The sequence below is a fragment of the Formica exsecta genome, unplaced genomic scaffold, assembly GCF_003651465.1.
Source record: "Formica exsecta isolate Colony F162 unplaced genomic scaffold, ASM365146v1 scaffold744, whole genome shotgun sequence".
NCBI lineage: Eukaryota > Metazoa > Arthropoda > Insecta > Hymenoptera > Formicidae > Formica > Formica exsecta.
Window position 1 is genome coordinate 465,272 of NW_021853511.1, and position 15,355 is coordinate 480,626.

General features: G+C 42.2%; 1 protein-coding gene across 1 annotated transcript in view; it reads left to right on the forward strand.

Annotated features, from left to right (window-relative positions):
• LOC115243853 overlaps window positions 1–15,355 on the forward strand; it is a 71,586-nt gene that overhangs the window by 39,283 nt on the left and 16,948 nt on the right. Inside the window, exons 8-22 of the mRNA XM_029821109.1 lie at window positions 1,036–1,143; window positions 2,422–2,469; window positions 4,458–4,657; window positions 4,917–5,112; window positions 5,276–5,377; window positions 5,637–5,776; window positions 5,959–6,031; window positions 6,308–6,343; window positions 7,427–7,571; window positions 7,794–7,899; window positions 9,430–9,462; window positions 10,444–10,554; window positions 12,095–12,147; window positions 12,240–12,409; window positions 13,554–15,351. Coding sequence (XP_029676969.1) covers window positions 1,036–1,143; window positions 2,422–2,469; window positions 4,458–4,657; window positions 4,917–5,112; window positions 5,276–5,377; window positions 5,637–5,776; window positions 5,959–6,031; window positions 6,308–6,343; window positions 7,427–7,571; window positions 7,794–7,899; window positions 9,430–9,462; window positions 10,444–10,554; window positions 12,095–12,147; window positions 12,240–12,409; window positions 13,554–15,351 — 3,319 coding nt within the window. The remainder of the gene's footprint in view (window positions 1–1,035; window positions 1,144–2,421; window positions 2,470–4,457; window positions 4,658–4,916; window positions 5,113–5,275; window positions 5,378–5,636; window positions 5,777–5,958; window positions 6,032–6,307; window positions 6,344–7,426; window positions 7,572–7,793; window positions 7,900–9,429; window positions 9,463–10,443; window positions 10,555–12,094; window positions 12,148–12,239; window positions 12,410–13,553; window positions 15,352–15,355) is intronic.

Genomic DNA, 15,355 nt, shown 5'->3' on the forward strand with positions numbered 1-15,355 from the left:
AGTTTCGGCTCGTTGGAGAACCACCGTCTTGCGTTTTTCGGCTATTTTGAATCACTCGCGCAATGTTGGCCTACTGGTCCGCCCGTTCTGAGATCGCTGTACGAGAGATGGGCCTCTATCCGCTAAGTATTGCCTTTTGATGCATACTCTTGTTAATGAGATTGGAGAACTCTGCTTGAGAGATTCGTGAAACTTTTTGATATTGCAATATTACATTTTTCCTTTTAAAAACTGACGATTTTTATTTTATTAAGAAAGAAACCCGTAAAAAGTAAAATATATTAGCAACAACGATGACAATTAGATCCTCCCATTGATTTCGGTAATTGTCTAATGGAACTTATCGTCTTCATATTTCATCTACAAATTGCTTTTTCACATATTATTACATTGCATATATTATTGCACGCTCAATTTTTCAGTTTGTTCAGTTGATGATAAAAATACTACACGTATAAATAAATTACAATACAGCACGCGCGAATGCATGTTCAATTATTTTGACGCCGTTTAATTCTCGCAACAATAATATAAAAGTTTATATAGAGACGAGATAAAATAATAGATATTTGATACAAAAGTCATCTGTCTCCATGCAACATTGTTTAACTTTTATTGACATATTGTCAGCCCGCCTATTATTATTAACTGACTGTTGGTTATTTGTATTTCGTAAGTCTCCTTTCAACGCGGTTACCGAAGCGTTCGTTTATTTTCTATTCTAACTTTAGCATGAAAGTTTAGCCACAGCGCGCGCGTCTCGTCGAAGCTAAATGTGCGAATTTAGTCATTCGTCTATGGACACGCGAGGGGAGTTTTTTTTCTATTCTAACGCCGAGGTCGATATGTCATCCCTCTTTCTTACGAACGAATGATAAATTTTTGATTGACAGAGAGATTGCATCGAGAGATTCCTTTATCCTTCGCTCTAACACACTTACAATGCGCTCTCTGCTCGAAATTAATTTATCGTAAAATTTTCTTTTCTTCTTTTTTTTTTTTTTGGTGGATGTGGGCATGCTTTTTTAATCAAAGGGATTGGCTGCGGTAACATTGCGAAGGCAAGAGACAATGACAGCGACTGTCTGCTGCACGAGATTGACAAAGCTTTGAAAATCAGCAGGGGATTTCTACTTGAGCAAGGTGCGTTTGCAATTTCGCTTGATTACTGATAGCATGCGTTACACATATTTTCTAAGACGCGTGTGTGTATTATTTTCTAATACTCTGCGACAAAAGATTAACGTAGAAAATATGTACCAAGAGAGATCGAAAATATCTTAGATGAATCGTTAAACTATATTAAATCTTGAACGTTACTCTTACTTATTATATTATGACGGTTGAGAAGAGTTCGAACTCTCATTCATCTTCCAAGCGCAAACGTATATACATTCATATATAACCAGTCCCGCACTGGTTGGCGCGGTGGACTCGAAATTCTGTATACAACAGCTTTCGGGCGACGTCGACGTCGGCGTAGTGAGCGGCGCGGCGTCGAGCCTCATCGGCGTCGCGACGCTCCTCAGTCGATTGGCACCTACCGTGCTACTTTCTCGTACCTCGCCGAGAGGGTGTCTCGTCGAAATATCATCGCGGCGTCGCCTCGTCGTGATCGTAAAGTGATAATAATGCTGGAGAAAAGTGAGTGATCGTTTCGGGAAGGTCGAGTAGCGGGGGATAAGGACGCGATAAGACGTTCGTGAATTTCTTCAACAGGTTGTTTCCCCGCGATCGCGAAGAGAATCGGAATGCAATCGTGCCATCGAAAAGATTTATTCAAATCAGATCGTTACTCTGTAAATTGTCGAAGAAATTTAAAGGAAAAGATATGAAGAATATTTCTGGATTTAATCTGTCTCTCGCTATGTAAAAAATTTGATTTAATTTTGAGATTTCAAAAGAACGATTTTACGGAGGTTGAATAACTTGGGAACAATCTGGTTTTAGTATTTGCAGATTACTTTGATCAATTCACGAAATGCATTTGGTGCTGCTGGTATATTGTACTTAGTCTGTGAATAAATAAGGCAATCCACTTCGCTTTGTCCTTCTTTCTGCGCTCGTGGCAGTTCATCAAGATCGCTTTTATATTAATGAATCGCGACGGTCTCGTCGTGAAAGTAACTTTGAAGTGCTTTCGAGATGATATTGGATGCGCGGCGTATAATATAAGCATCGCGCAATGTTGACGTTGACCCGTGATAGGCATCGGGTTATTCCGCATTGATAGCTAGAACGGTTTAAGTTTTGAAAAGAATTCTTCTTACGAGCGCAAACAAGCGAATTAACATTACTGTAGAAAAATTAAACAAGATACTACAAGACTGAAAAACATCGCGCTAGATAAAGAAACGCAACTTTTGAAATAAAGAGAATCCGAGATACATTGGTTGACAAAATGTTGTTTCATGGTTTCAGAGAACGTTATGTTTGCGCCTACGTTTAAAGCCTCGTCAGCTAAACCAGGTAAACCTGCGCGAGGACTGTGTGAAACTAACATATGTATTTTCGTTGCGTTGAACATAAATACATTTTGCATAATGATCGAGGATATTATTTGACTTATTAATCGATATTTAATATTATTTATTGTTGATATAGTTCTCTACCGTACAATATTCGTTTATTAATATTTTGATTAAAATATTAATTATATATAATTAATTAACGTTTAATTATTTAACATTTAGAAGGTAATTAATTCACTTTTTAATTATATATCAAGTTTGAAACTCGTTATAAATGATGAATACAATATGATAAGAAAAATGAGATTGCCATTGAAAGTGTGCTTGTGTATTACGTTAACAAACCCATCCAAGTGGTGTAACAAAATTAATTACGTATAGGGTGTATCCGCATTGCGTGTGTGTGTGTGTATGTGTATATGTGTATGGAGGGACGGGGTAGCCGCGTGTGTTCTTAACGACGGCATCGTAATTAAGTTCTTGTGGCCGCTTGTGTGGCCTATATGCGTGCATGTTTCGAGTAACGTGTGTAATCTCATTTTGTAATTTCATTAAATAAAATCATAAGGCGTGTGTTAAAATGTTGACGTGTGCATTAAAATTTTAGGACATGTTATTCTCGCGGCATTAATGTTTCAGCTAATCGCACCACTGGTTGTCAGTTACAAATAACACGATCGATTCATGTTTCAAAAACGATATTTTTGACATTTCGGGCAGCCGGTGTTGCAACAGTGGCGATTAATCGTGCGGACGTCGACGCAATTAGCGAAAATATATGTATATATGCCCGTTTATACCGTAAATTAACGCGTATATCATTGATTATTGTATCTCTCTAATCAGAAAAAGATGCGACATCTCTAAATCAGTCGCAAAATTAGAAATAAAAGTATTTCGTTCTTCAAGCATGTCGATCTCTATTTTTCTTGTGTTTTTACGATCTCGAATATTTGATTCGCCGAATTCGCACGTAACACTCTGCTGACGTGTCGTGCGCAGAGTGCGTGTCGCTCCAGAAAATTGTCGCCGCGGCATTGTGTTGACGTTGATCCCGGCCAATTGTAATTATGCGTGTCTTATAATGGCCAGGACGCCCACGCGAGTTTCTAATTTTATTCCCGAATGAAATGCTCCTGATTTCCCGTTGTCGCGCGCGAGAGAAAGAGATATACGATTCAGATGCAAATTGGTCGACAAGTTCAATTCGACGAGCATACGTTGGCTGACTCATCGCGACAGCCCAAGTATCTTTATCGGGTTAATGTTGTCTCTCCATTTGACATTCGACAATCACACCGCTAATAATTCCCCATTTATGTCGCCAGCGTTACGACATAGATTCTTCCTACAGAGAGCGCGAATAACAAGTTGCTAAAATTTATTTTTATATGACAAGCTATAAAATAATAGCGCGCGGGTAAGAAAACCAACTGAAAACCATCTTTATAAATATTTTCTGCGATTTAATTTTGTTTCTAGATTCTATAAATATATGAGACAAATTAACGTAAACGTCAAGGGAGAGGCTTAATAAATCATCTACGTCAATGGATCGTTTTTAAACCGTTTTAGTCGGATTACTAATAAGTAACGATGTAGCAAAATGCGGGAAATGGCAGGGGAAAAAGATGATCCCTTATGTAATGCGCCCCCATGTGCCAAAATTAGCATCGCGCTGATATACATTTCACATGTTAGCTTTAACGCCAATCTACCAAATCCACGCGGCACCATCTGTTTCAAGAGCAAAGACCTTTCGGCGTAACGTTGTTCATTTCCTGTATCTGGGTTAATCGATATCGCAAATTATGAAACGATAAACGCATAGTCGATTTATAGCGACTAATGGATTCATCTAGTCTCTTTTCGGGACTATTATCGAGTTTGACGATAACTTGAGTGCTGATTAACCACGTGCCTCGTCGTTACTAATGCCGTATATCGATAATTGTTTTTCTCAAGAATCGAAATTCTCGTTGCCAGGCGTTTGGTCGCCAGGACAAACGCCAACTGGGAAGGAACCGAGCCCCGTTCGAACCAAGCAACCGCAGAAGAACGAGCCGATTCCGTCGGTCTGGACCCCGGCCAGCGCCGGCGCGAGCCCCGTCGCCGAGAGGAAGGAATTTCGTCCCGTGCCATTCGAGAGTCCTGTGCTGAGCCGGAAGAAGCAACCAAAGGAAGAGGTACGGTTGATTAATTATACCAAGACGACCGCTATATAAGCGCAAGAAACCGGGGACTTGCTTAGTCAGAGCATTAAATTTGATGTGCTGGAATCCAATCTGGTCAACATCATGTTTGAATAAATGAAGGATTAGAAGCAAAGAAAGTAAAAAAATTTTGTTGATGAAAAATTAGCATAAGTTTTTTTTTTTAATCATTTTGTCAAGAGTCGCAAAAGTTCAGGAAGATGCGGACTCTTATACAAAGTTCCTGTTCCAGGAGGTGCCTCCTCCACCTTGGGACAACGAAGAGGAGAAAAGGACGTTGAGTTCGCGCAGCGTTTACGAGAGTAGCAGCACCTCGCGGATCGTGAATTCGCACTCGGCACCATCCCAGGGATTAAACGCGCTCGCGTCCGCGCCGCGCTTGCCACGTGCCCAGAATCCGACCATCACGTTGCTACAGAAAGCGAGAGGTCAGCGTTTTTCACGAAAATCTCTCAATCTCTTCTCCTCGAAAGAGAAACTTCGAAGAGAGGGAACATGAACGAAGATATTAATAAATTGAAGGAATACGATTCCTTCTTTCTTTGGGAGGAATATTAAATCAATTGTAGCGTCATCGCAATTTTATTACAGAGGGACAATTGCCAAAAGGCGCGGCTTACTTGGAGGAGAGCGAGTCCGTCAATAACCGTCCTTCGAGCAACGAAAGACCGTTAATTTCGCCAGGAGAAATAAGTAAGTACTTCGATTAAATCGTACGTTGAATAATTAGACAGTATAGTATACTTATTCTTACAATTAGTATTAAGAGAAATTTAATACAACTGGAGAAATTGTCGGAAATCCAGTCGCGCACCGTTTCTGTTGTCACTCCCTATATCAAGCTAACGCTCGCTAATGAGGTGTGATAATTGTTTAACAAACATACGTGTTGATTTATCCTCCGATTGCGTACGCGAGTGCTAATGATCTCTTGTGAAATTGAATCGTTCAGTCTACACCGTGAAGAAAGAGTACGAGAGCGAGCCGGAAACAGAGAATGAACTGCCGAAGAAGATGGCCGATCTGGGCCCTCGAAAATTTGAGGGGATCGGCCCGGTGACTAAGGAGGGTATCCCTCTCGTATTGAGATCGGTAGGTCGATAAATAATTTTCATAGTGAATCAAAGATATATCGACAATTCGCGATTGTCGTGTGAAAAGAAATTATTTATATCCCAATTAAATCCTATTGCGCTAGAGAAGAAAGAAATTGCCTTATTTCGCGGCGTGCGAGAGATGCACTTTTCTCAGTACTCTCGATAAATTATTTTTAGGAAGTCAAGGAGAATAATCAAGCAAAATGGTACAAGAGAATGTACGACTCGTTACACCGCGCGGATAAAAACGGTAAGTTCTCATTGCGTGTAATTACGAGCGTTGGCCATTATGCATACGATTTGACGGGAAAAAATAATAAAACGATCGCGTACGTCTCTTTATTACGCCGTGTATACAACGCGGATTAGTATTATTGTTGTTATTATTGCTGCGGAATGGAAGAGAGGAATTTCATCTCGTTTAAATAAATACCGTGTGCCGCTTTTGAATATTAATGTTTTCCGACGCAAAAACAATTGGTCAATTAATTATTGTATAATTCCATTGCGATTTCGTGTTTTCCAGATGACTACGTGACCGTAAAATACAAATCGAGAAGAGGTGAATATGCACTTCCGCGCATGACTTGCCGCGGTGGTCGCGAATTGCGACATTGCTACTAATATTACACTGAGCGTGGGCTGGCTGCGTAACGCAGTAGCCGCTGTAGCTGCAATTTGTATAGCATCAGCGCGACTAATATCTGTAAACTAAAATGTGCAGCGAAAAAAAGAAATGACTTTGATTGCGAGATAGAATATCGCAAGAGCGAGAGAGAGGATGCTACTTTTGTAAATCGACTAAAAAAAAATGTAATAGTTACATCCAGAGATGCTTTTTACGTAACGCAAGATAACGATTGACGCTGTACATACTTACCGTTTAACAGTCGCGTTAACCGAGCGTGAAAATAATATTATAATAAACGATCTGCGACAAATATATGAATCATTATCTTGTGACTCTTTTTACCTAACATCCTGCTAACAATTAACATTTGTCTTTTTACCCGGAGCAAGATGAGAAAGATGTTCTTGCTTGGATTGCGTTAATCGATCAATTTTTATCGTTAATTTGTGTTTTAACTTGCGAGATTCTTGATTCGCGTAGACGTTTGAATCGAATGTCTCAGAATTGAAGAATCTCTCGGAAGTACGAGCTCTCGTCGAATACATTAAGCCAAATCGGGAGGGATAACTTTCCAAATTGGCGCGAGTTCTTCGTGGAAACTTTTCGAGTTGATTTGAAATTCTCACGTTCGATCTTTCCTGAACTTGGTCTTAAGATTGTTTCGCGGTACCAAGTCGATTCTCTCGCGGCAAGAAATCCTAAAGAGAAGAAATTTAATTAAAGTTTAATTGCGGATTCCGAGATTTCACATTTAATCTCAATGTCGATGAGCTCGATAATTAATTGTTAAATAATAATGTAACGATATATGTACAATATATATGCGTGTGTGTGTGTGTGTGTGCGTAACACGATATTTTGAGTGTAACATTGTAGAAACTAAACCAAGGCAAGCATTAAATTGTTTGCGCTGTTAATTGAACGTTATTTGTAGCTAGAACTAAACGAAAGAGAGCTTCGGAAAATCGACTCTCTGGGAACAGAATGCAAAAAAGCGAAACATTCTTGTTTCAGGAGGTAGATATGGATACGGAAGCAGCAGCGGATATTTGAGTGAACCGGAACCTCGCGCATACTCGGATCGATCCGTTACTCTCGATAGCCGTCGACGGCTGCGCAACAAAGAAAATGACTTCACTACGGCGACTATGCCCAGAAAGTAAGCGAGAATTTAGAAACTTTTCCCGCTTATCTTTCTCTCAGTCATCCGGGAGGATACTCGAGATCATTTATATCCCCTCTATCTTATCGCGATTTCTTTCAATTAGATTTTATTGTCTTGAAGAACTTTAACAAAAGGAGAGAAAATAAAATTCGAAAAGTACGAAGCTTCTTATACGAAAAAGAAATCTATGACAAAACAATTTATATTCTATTTTAGGAATGGGGGGCTAAAGTACTCGACGGAGATTTACAAAAATCAGCCTGGTCGCATCGAGGACTATGAACCAGGACGCTCGTCGATCGCCGAGAAGGAAGCTAAAGAGGTACGCACACGCACTTTATCGCTCGCGATTCGAGATTAGACGAATCACCTGCCTGTACCATTAAATTAAAGCGCACTTTCCCATATAACATCGAAAGATTCGTTGATAAGGCATCGCGTAGAAAATTATTAGTTTGTCGCGAAGAGTATAATAATTGATGAAACAATCGAATCTTCCAACGTTTCTCGCCCTGAGATAGCCTCGGTTAACTAATTTTTACTAGAAGATAATATTAAGATAATATTATCTATACATAATAATAGATGTACATTCCTCCGCGTAGAAAATTATTAGTTTGTCCGAAGAGTATAATAATTGATGAAACAATCAAATCTTCCAACGTTTCTCGCCCTGAGATAGCCTCGGTTAACTAATTTTTACTAGAAGATAATATTAAGATAATATTATCTATACATAATAATAGATGTACATTCCTATTTTAGAGAGAGGGATAAATAAAGAATATTAAATAAACACATTAAAAATAAAAGATGTTAGATATTGAATAAAGAAAGAAAAATTTAGTTAACCTTGGCCAAAAAATCAGTTGGTGCGAACCTAAAATTGGCCATCCATTCCTCTTGACCGCCTTTATTAGAGCATCATTATACGTCACGAAATTAATTGAAGGCGTGGTATATAACTTTGTACCGCGCGAGTGTGACAGAGATAGCAAAATATTCGCGTGGATTATTTTTTTTTTATTTTCTTATCGTGACGAAAGTATATCGCGCGCGCGGTCGCGAAAGCTTGCCCAAGGTTTACTTGAACCACACACCTGAAACATGATCGTTTGAAATGGCTTTGCTTCTAGCCAACTCTCGACGCGCGGACGAGAAGGAAGGTAATCACCGTCAGTCGAACGTGTTTAAAACGAATTGCTTTTGCAGGCCAATTTTTTTTTTCCATACGTTTCTTCCGTTTATTGACAGCTTTTCTGTTGGCGTCACGAATTAATTGATTGCGAGAGTTCTCTCTCCCGCCGCCCTCGAGGTGGCTGTGTTGCGTTTCTTTAATACATACACACATATACACAGCGCAGACATTAAGCACACGCTCGCGCAGAGTCCCTCGAGAGAGAGAGAGAAAAGCTATTAAAAATAATACGAGTTACATAAATTTTCGTTATTCTTAGTGATGAGAATTGCCTCTCGAGGCACTCTACGGTTTCACATAATACAACCCCGTTGATTTTTACACGGCTTTTGTAGCGTTGCTTGTAGTTGATCCTATGTTTAAATACTACGCCGATTTCCATCTACGATTGAGATACCAAATGATGAGCTAAAATTTTTTCTAAATCTTTTTGTAAATTATTTTTCTAAAAATTTTTAATCTGATTTCTTTGATATATCTATTATTAGCGCTAGATTGTTTAGCTCCTTCTTTATTTTAGATGGAAAATGGCGAGAAAATCCAAATGTACTGTGTTCGATTATACGTTTTTTTTTTTTCATTGAATCTCAATGTTCCGATAACTCCTTTTAGATGATGCATAGTATAACATCGTGTTTAATTCTATGATTCTAGTGGTGGGACGAGGTCATGGACATATTTGACGGGGTACGCCATTTTTATATTAATGCGTAGTTAAATAAGAACTTTCTTTTTTTTCCTCTCTTTCTATTCCCTCTTCACTCTTCCTCTCTCTCACTCTCTCTCTCTCTCTCTCTTTTTCTTTTTCTATCTGTTATCACTGGCACTCTTTCCTATGTGGTAAGACTCAATTAAAATTAACATTTTCCATTACCTCGGAATTAACCTGGTAGCTTCTTCTTATAAAGGGATCTTATAAAGAATACCTTGTTTCTACTGTAAATCTTCCCTTCCTTTTCTGTTCTGTAGATTGTAAAATCAGAATCATAAATAAGAATATATTTTGTCACGTTTTCTGTAGGAATAATATTCATCTCAATTCTTTTTCGTAAAAATTGTGCATATTACTCGTTTGACGTGATCATTAAATTTCGAGATATTTGTAATTCAATCTTTGCAGTATACAACACACGTCGTTTATAAAGTTAGTCAGCAAAGAGCAACGACTAGCTATTTTTCTCGCGCGGCTTAACGTCAAACGTGATAACTAACAGCGGCTTGTCGCGCTCCGATAATCGATGGATGCCCTTGCATGCAACCCCCTTTGGGGATTTTCCAGATCTCGCTTAAAAAATACTGCAGATCTTTTCGATATCGATAACTAAATTGAAAGATTCACGGCGAAACATTATTGGGGACGCAAAAAAAAAAAAAAAAAAAAAATGGGCGTATTGCGATAAACACGTGCATCGTGCTCCATGTGTTAACTTACGCACAGTATATCTTTTTATTGCACTAAACGTCTTCCGTCTCGAATCCCTGTCCTGCGTCGACGAATCATCCGGATCGACTGTCGTCTTCACACGATCGATGTCCCTGGTCGTGCGTGTGTGTATGTGTGTGTGCGTGCTCGTCGATGTTTGCGTGTCGTGTCCGCTCGTATGTCACCCCACACCGCTGTCCATCCCTCTCCGATGACGACGATGACGACGATGTGCCGGATGATAGTGGCTGAATGAAAACGGACGTCCTCAGCACGCGCAGGCCAGGATGGAGTCTCTACGCGGTGATGTCCGGCAGTCCCGCATCCTCAGCCTCTCCTATCGGCCGGAGGACAGTGTAAGGATACCGGCGATCAGCAACAACAGCAGCAGCAGCACGAAAAGCTCCGAGCTCGTCGGCAGCATGAGACGGCCGCGTCCGATGAACGGCGGCTCGACCGATCGGTTGATCGATCTGTCCTCAAGGTCGCGCTCGCACCGGTCCAAGACTCCGGTCCAAGATCAGTCGTCCTCGATTCCGTCGGTCGACCCGACCGATCGGTCGAACGATCGTCAGGCCGCCGCCATTGGCGACGACACCGGGGTCGGTCACATCATCCGACCCCTGGAACGCGCAGCCGCCGCCGATCCCTGCTATTGGCACGCCGCCGGCATGACGCTGGACGGGAGATCCAAGAGCTTCGTGTTGCCGGATCGTTGCCCGGCTCGCCGATCGCATCCGGTCGGGATCGAGCGATCGGCGGTATCGCCGCTTTCAGCTATCATCACGGCGATCGCGCCGAGCTCGACCGGCAACATTGGCATCCAGCAACAACAGCAGCAGCAGCAGCAGCAGCATCGTTCTCATTACGGCTACCATCATCATCCTCATCATCACGAGCATCATCATCAATCGCATCGTCACCCTCATCAAGACCAAGAGCCGCAACAGCGTCCGCCGCTCTCTTCTTCTTCTACTTCTTCTTCTTTTTCTAGCACCGATCATATCATGCTACCACCATCACCGACAACACCCTCCGTTATCACCGCGCAGTCGGCCGCCTCACGGGTTAGAACGGCTGCCACATCGTCGACAAGTAGAGTGCACGATGACGTTGTCCTCTATCTGTCTGCTCTGTCTGTCTCTATCTGGCTGTCACGTCACATCTCTCCTTTGTTCTATTTGTTGTGTCTCTTTGTTATATCTCTATGCATCTTTTGTATCTTTCATGTGCCTGTTTTATTATACACACGTACGTGTCGTTTCTCTCCGCCCCTCGTTAAAAAAACAATTTTTAATTGCGCTTTTCTCACATGTCGCGATATATCCCGAAAATACCGGAAAATATTTTAATACATTACTCGATTACGGCATGAGCAAAGTTTTTTGTTGCAAAAACAAATCACCGCTCGATGAATGTGTGGCGATGTCAATTATTTAATTTTTATTACAAGTAAATAATTAGCATATAACGATATAATTTTTTTCTGATTCATAGAATTGCTCGTATATCTCACAGACACATTTTGCATCTTATGCGGCTGTTTTTATATTTGCCAATCTCATACTTTGATATTTATACATTGTACACTTGTTTCCTTCTCATTTACATTTCCCATTCCTCTGGATAATATCTCATTAGCTTAATCCTCGCGCTTATATCTCTTTATATCCCGGCTTAGCATTACACGATTGCGGCATGATCTGCTCGATATTATTGCTCGTGCAATTGCCGATCGAAAGCACCGGCTATCGAATCCGATAATCGTATCTCTCGCGTTGTGATAAATTCGCGGAGTAGCATATGCGTAGCATGTTTCGTAGACGATAAGTGGCAATCGATGACGACGTTATCAAGGTAACGATAACAGTAACGATCCTTTCTCTCTCTTTCCAGCCTTTCGATCAGCGTAGCCACGCACGGGTCGCGGCCAAGCCGTATATAACTCAGTAAGTAACTTAATCCGATTAATTTTGATTTGCACGATATGCTCCCTATAATGCATTCTGATGCCTCTTACCGGTGTTTTTCAATTGCAAAGTGCTCTCAAAGAGTCAGGATACGAAAGCGACTCGACGTTGGTGTTTCGTCGAAAGGAGGACATTAATCCACTCAGTCTTTTGGAACAGAGACTGGCGTACAAGACGGTACAGAGCGGTGGTGACGTACCCCTCCATGGGCTTCGCAAGCCAGCCCCGGAACGTCCGAAGGGTGAGTCGTTTCGACCCTTAAGCTATGAGTTTTGATTTGTTCCGTTTTTTTATTCTTTTCATTTATCTTGATACGCTCTATCCTTCCTTAATCAAGCACGCTGATCGACATCGGCCAGGTTTTTTACTCTGGCATGCCGGGTATATGTTTCAAATGTTGCTTGCAATGTGTGTGCGTTTTATTAATTATTATTGTGTTTTCTAATCCACGCATGCGTCTCGATACTTCGAATGATGTCAAAAATTATTTTACACCATTATAATTCTTAGAGAAAATTATTATTATAATTGATTCCTTTTTTTTATAATCACGCATTTAGTATTATTTATGGAGTATGGTACGCTCGATATTTTCCGAGTTTGGATGCATTGATGAGAATTGAGACGATTTTTTTGTAATGATTTTAAGTCTCGATTTTGCAGCGCTGATTTGTGCTGAAAAGCGCGAAGCATGACGTGTGAGTAATGCGCTGAAACACACAGCTTGGCACATACGAATCTCCTCCAATATGTATCTTTCCGTGGACGGTTGCATCAACGTCGGGTTAATACTAATCTCGATTAATTAGGCTGAGGAGGTGCGGCAGCGAGACAATGAACGTGTCCAAGTTTGCCGGATAGATCGGCTATTATAGTATCTCGCCGACAAACTTACCGAGGACGAACTTGACTCTGATATCGATTAATTAATTAATCAACTCGCATATCGACCTCCATCAGCCTAAAACTTTCCTTCCCCGATCACGTCATAGCGAAGCTACGATCTAGATAGGGACAGGTAATCGATAATCGGTGTTAGTTAACCGACGTTGGTGCAATCTCGGCCTCGGGCGTTTCCACCTAAGTTTAAATATGGCACAGCTCTCCTCTCGAGATAGTCTATCGATATTGGTGCGCGAGTCGGTTCTTTTATAAGCTCCTTTTTTGCATCTTCTTTTATAAGTAAGCGCACCGCCAGTCGCAGTAACACCACGACGCGAAGAGCCGCGAATCTCGCATTGGCACGCAAGTTTGGTGCCACCGGCTTAGCCTTGAGCGAGACAACCTTAGACGACTTGATTTCTTGGTGGCAGGGTATAAAAGGCAAAAATGGCTAACAGTTCAGTTGCACGAGAACGCGAAACGACCCGAAACTTTGTCCACAGACGACTCCGAGATCGAGTATTTCCCGATCTCGCCGACCTTGACGAGGATTCGCGTGCATCGGAGAAGCGCCTCGAGTACATCGACCTTCTTCTCCTCGTTCTCGCAGACACTTCGATCGGTACCGTTCTCGGCTGCCTCAAGAACGACGCCGGTCATGAGAGCTTCTCCTCATAGCTCTCCGTCGCGAGCAATGTCGGCGTCGAGACCGCCTTCGCCGCCCCGAAGAAAGTCCTCGCGCCACAGCAGAACTCTGAAGCTATACTCGGAGAGCACGCGGCTGATCGATTGCTCGCATTCTTCGTCGAAACCCCGGCACGAACAGTGTTTCGCACGCGCCGACAGTGTGACGAGTATCAGATCGCTGAGGGAAAAATTCTGTAGCAATCTCGAGCGGCATCGACGAAATCGTGAGCAGTTTCACAGCGCGATTATTACGCGTACATCCTCAAGCAGCCCAGTCACTTCAAAGACCACCAAAACGTCCGGTTTTTTCTCCAATTCCTTCAACAAGAGAAAGTCGGATCCCTGCCTGTCACACACTCAATTTGAAGGAAGCAAAAAATTAAACTTGCCGTCAAGCACTACGAGAAGTTACATTTGTTCCTTAGTATCGCCGAGGACCATACGAGAATCTTCCACGAAGATTGATAAACTTGCAACGGTAAAAGTACCATCGAGATACACTTCTGTGACCAAAGAACGACAGAGATCTCCGGAAAGGAGCCAAATTGGCACGAGATCGGATCATCCTTTATCAAGTGAAAAGAAGAGAGAAAAGCTTCGTCTGACGAAGAAGGAGCAGGAGCAGTCGTGCAGGAGGCTGAGCAAATCACCGGCAGAAATCTCCTCGCCAGTAGAGGCCAGGAAAGCTTTGCAGAAGCAAAAAGAGAAGGAAGCGAGAGACGTGCAGACTAGAGTGCTTTCGTCAGGCACAGTGGTAAAGAGCTCGACGATTCCGTATGGTTCATCGAGTAAACAGAAGCGTTCAGTAGACAAATCTCTTAAGATCGTCGTGGCGGTCTCGCCCAAGGGACAGGAATTATTGCGAAAGACGTCTGAACAATCTGCATCGACGAGAAAGACATCGAGTTCTCAGCTGAAATCTCCCCCGAAAAGCACGTCGTCGCAGATTGCTAAAAAGATCCTGTCGGAACCGAAAAAGACAAAGATTATCGCGAAGCCGCCGGAGAAACTGCTCGTCAGTAAGGAGTCCTTACGCTCGGTGTCTTCGTCCTGTTCCGAGGTGAATAGTGAGATAAGCAGGAGGAAGCGACCTCGTGAGAAACCACAGACGATCGTCAGGACTCCGGTTAAAAAACCGGAAACGATACGCGTGGGCGTAAACGGCAACAGGAAAAAGATGGAAGCCAGGAAAAAAACGCAAAAAGACAAGAATAGCGACCAAGTGGATGCGAGCACGTCCTTGAACGGCTGGAGAGAATTGGCCGAAAAGGAGGATATTAAGTTGCTGAGGAGGGTGGAAAAAATGGTGCCGACCGTCGAGCAGGAGTCTTCCAAGGATCAGATCGTTCCTTTGACCGTGGAGGAAATTAAGCGGCACCAGGAGGCGACGCGTACCGACACCTTCTTCCAGAATCTCTTCCTACGAAATAGCTCGTCGACCGTACAATCTCACGCAACCGCGAGAAAATCCCTTGTCGGCGAGCGCGCAAAGATGTTTCAGGACATTGCGAGAGAGAGCTTCAAGTCGGAGCCGTCTCTAAAATCCTTGAGCGTTTACCTGGCGCACAAGCGACCAGTTTCGAATTCAAAGTTTAAGAACTGGGAGCGCGAGAGCGTC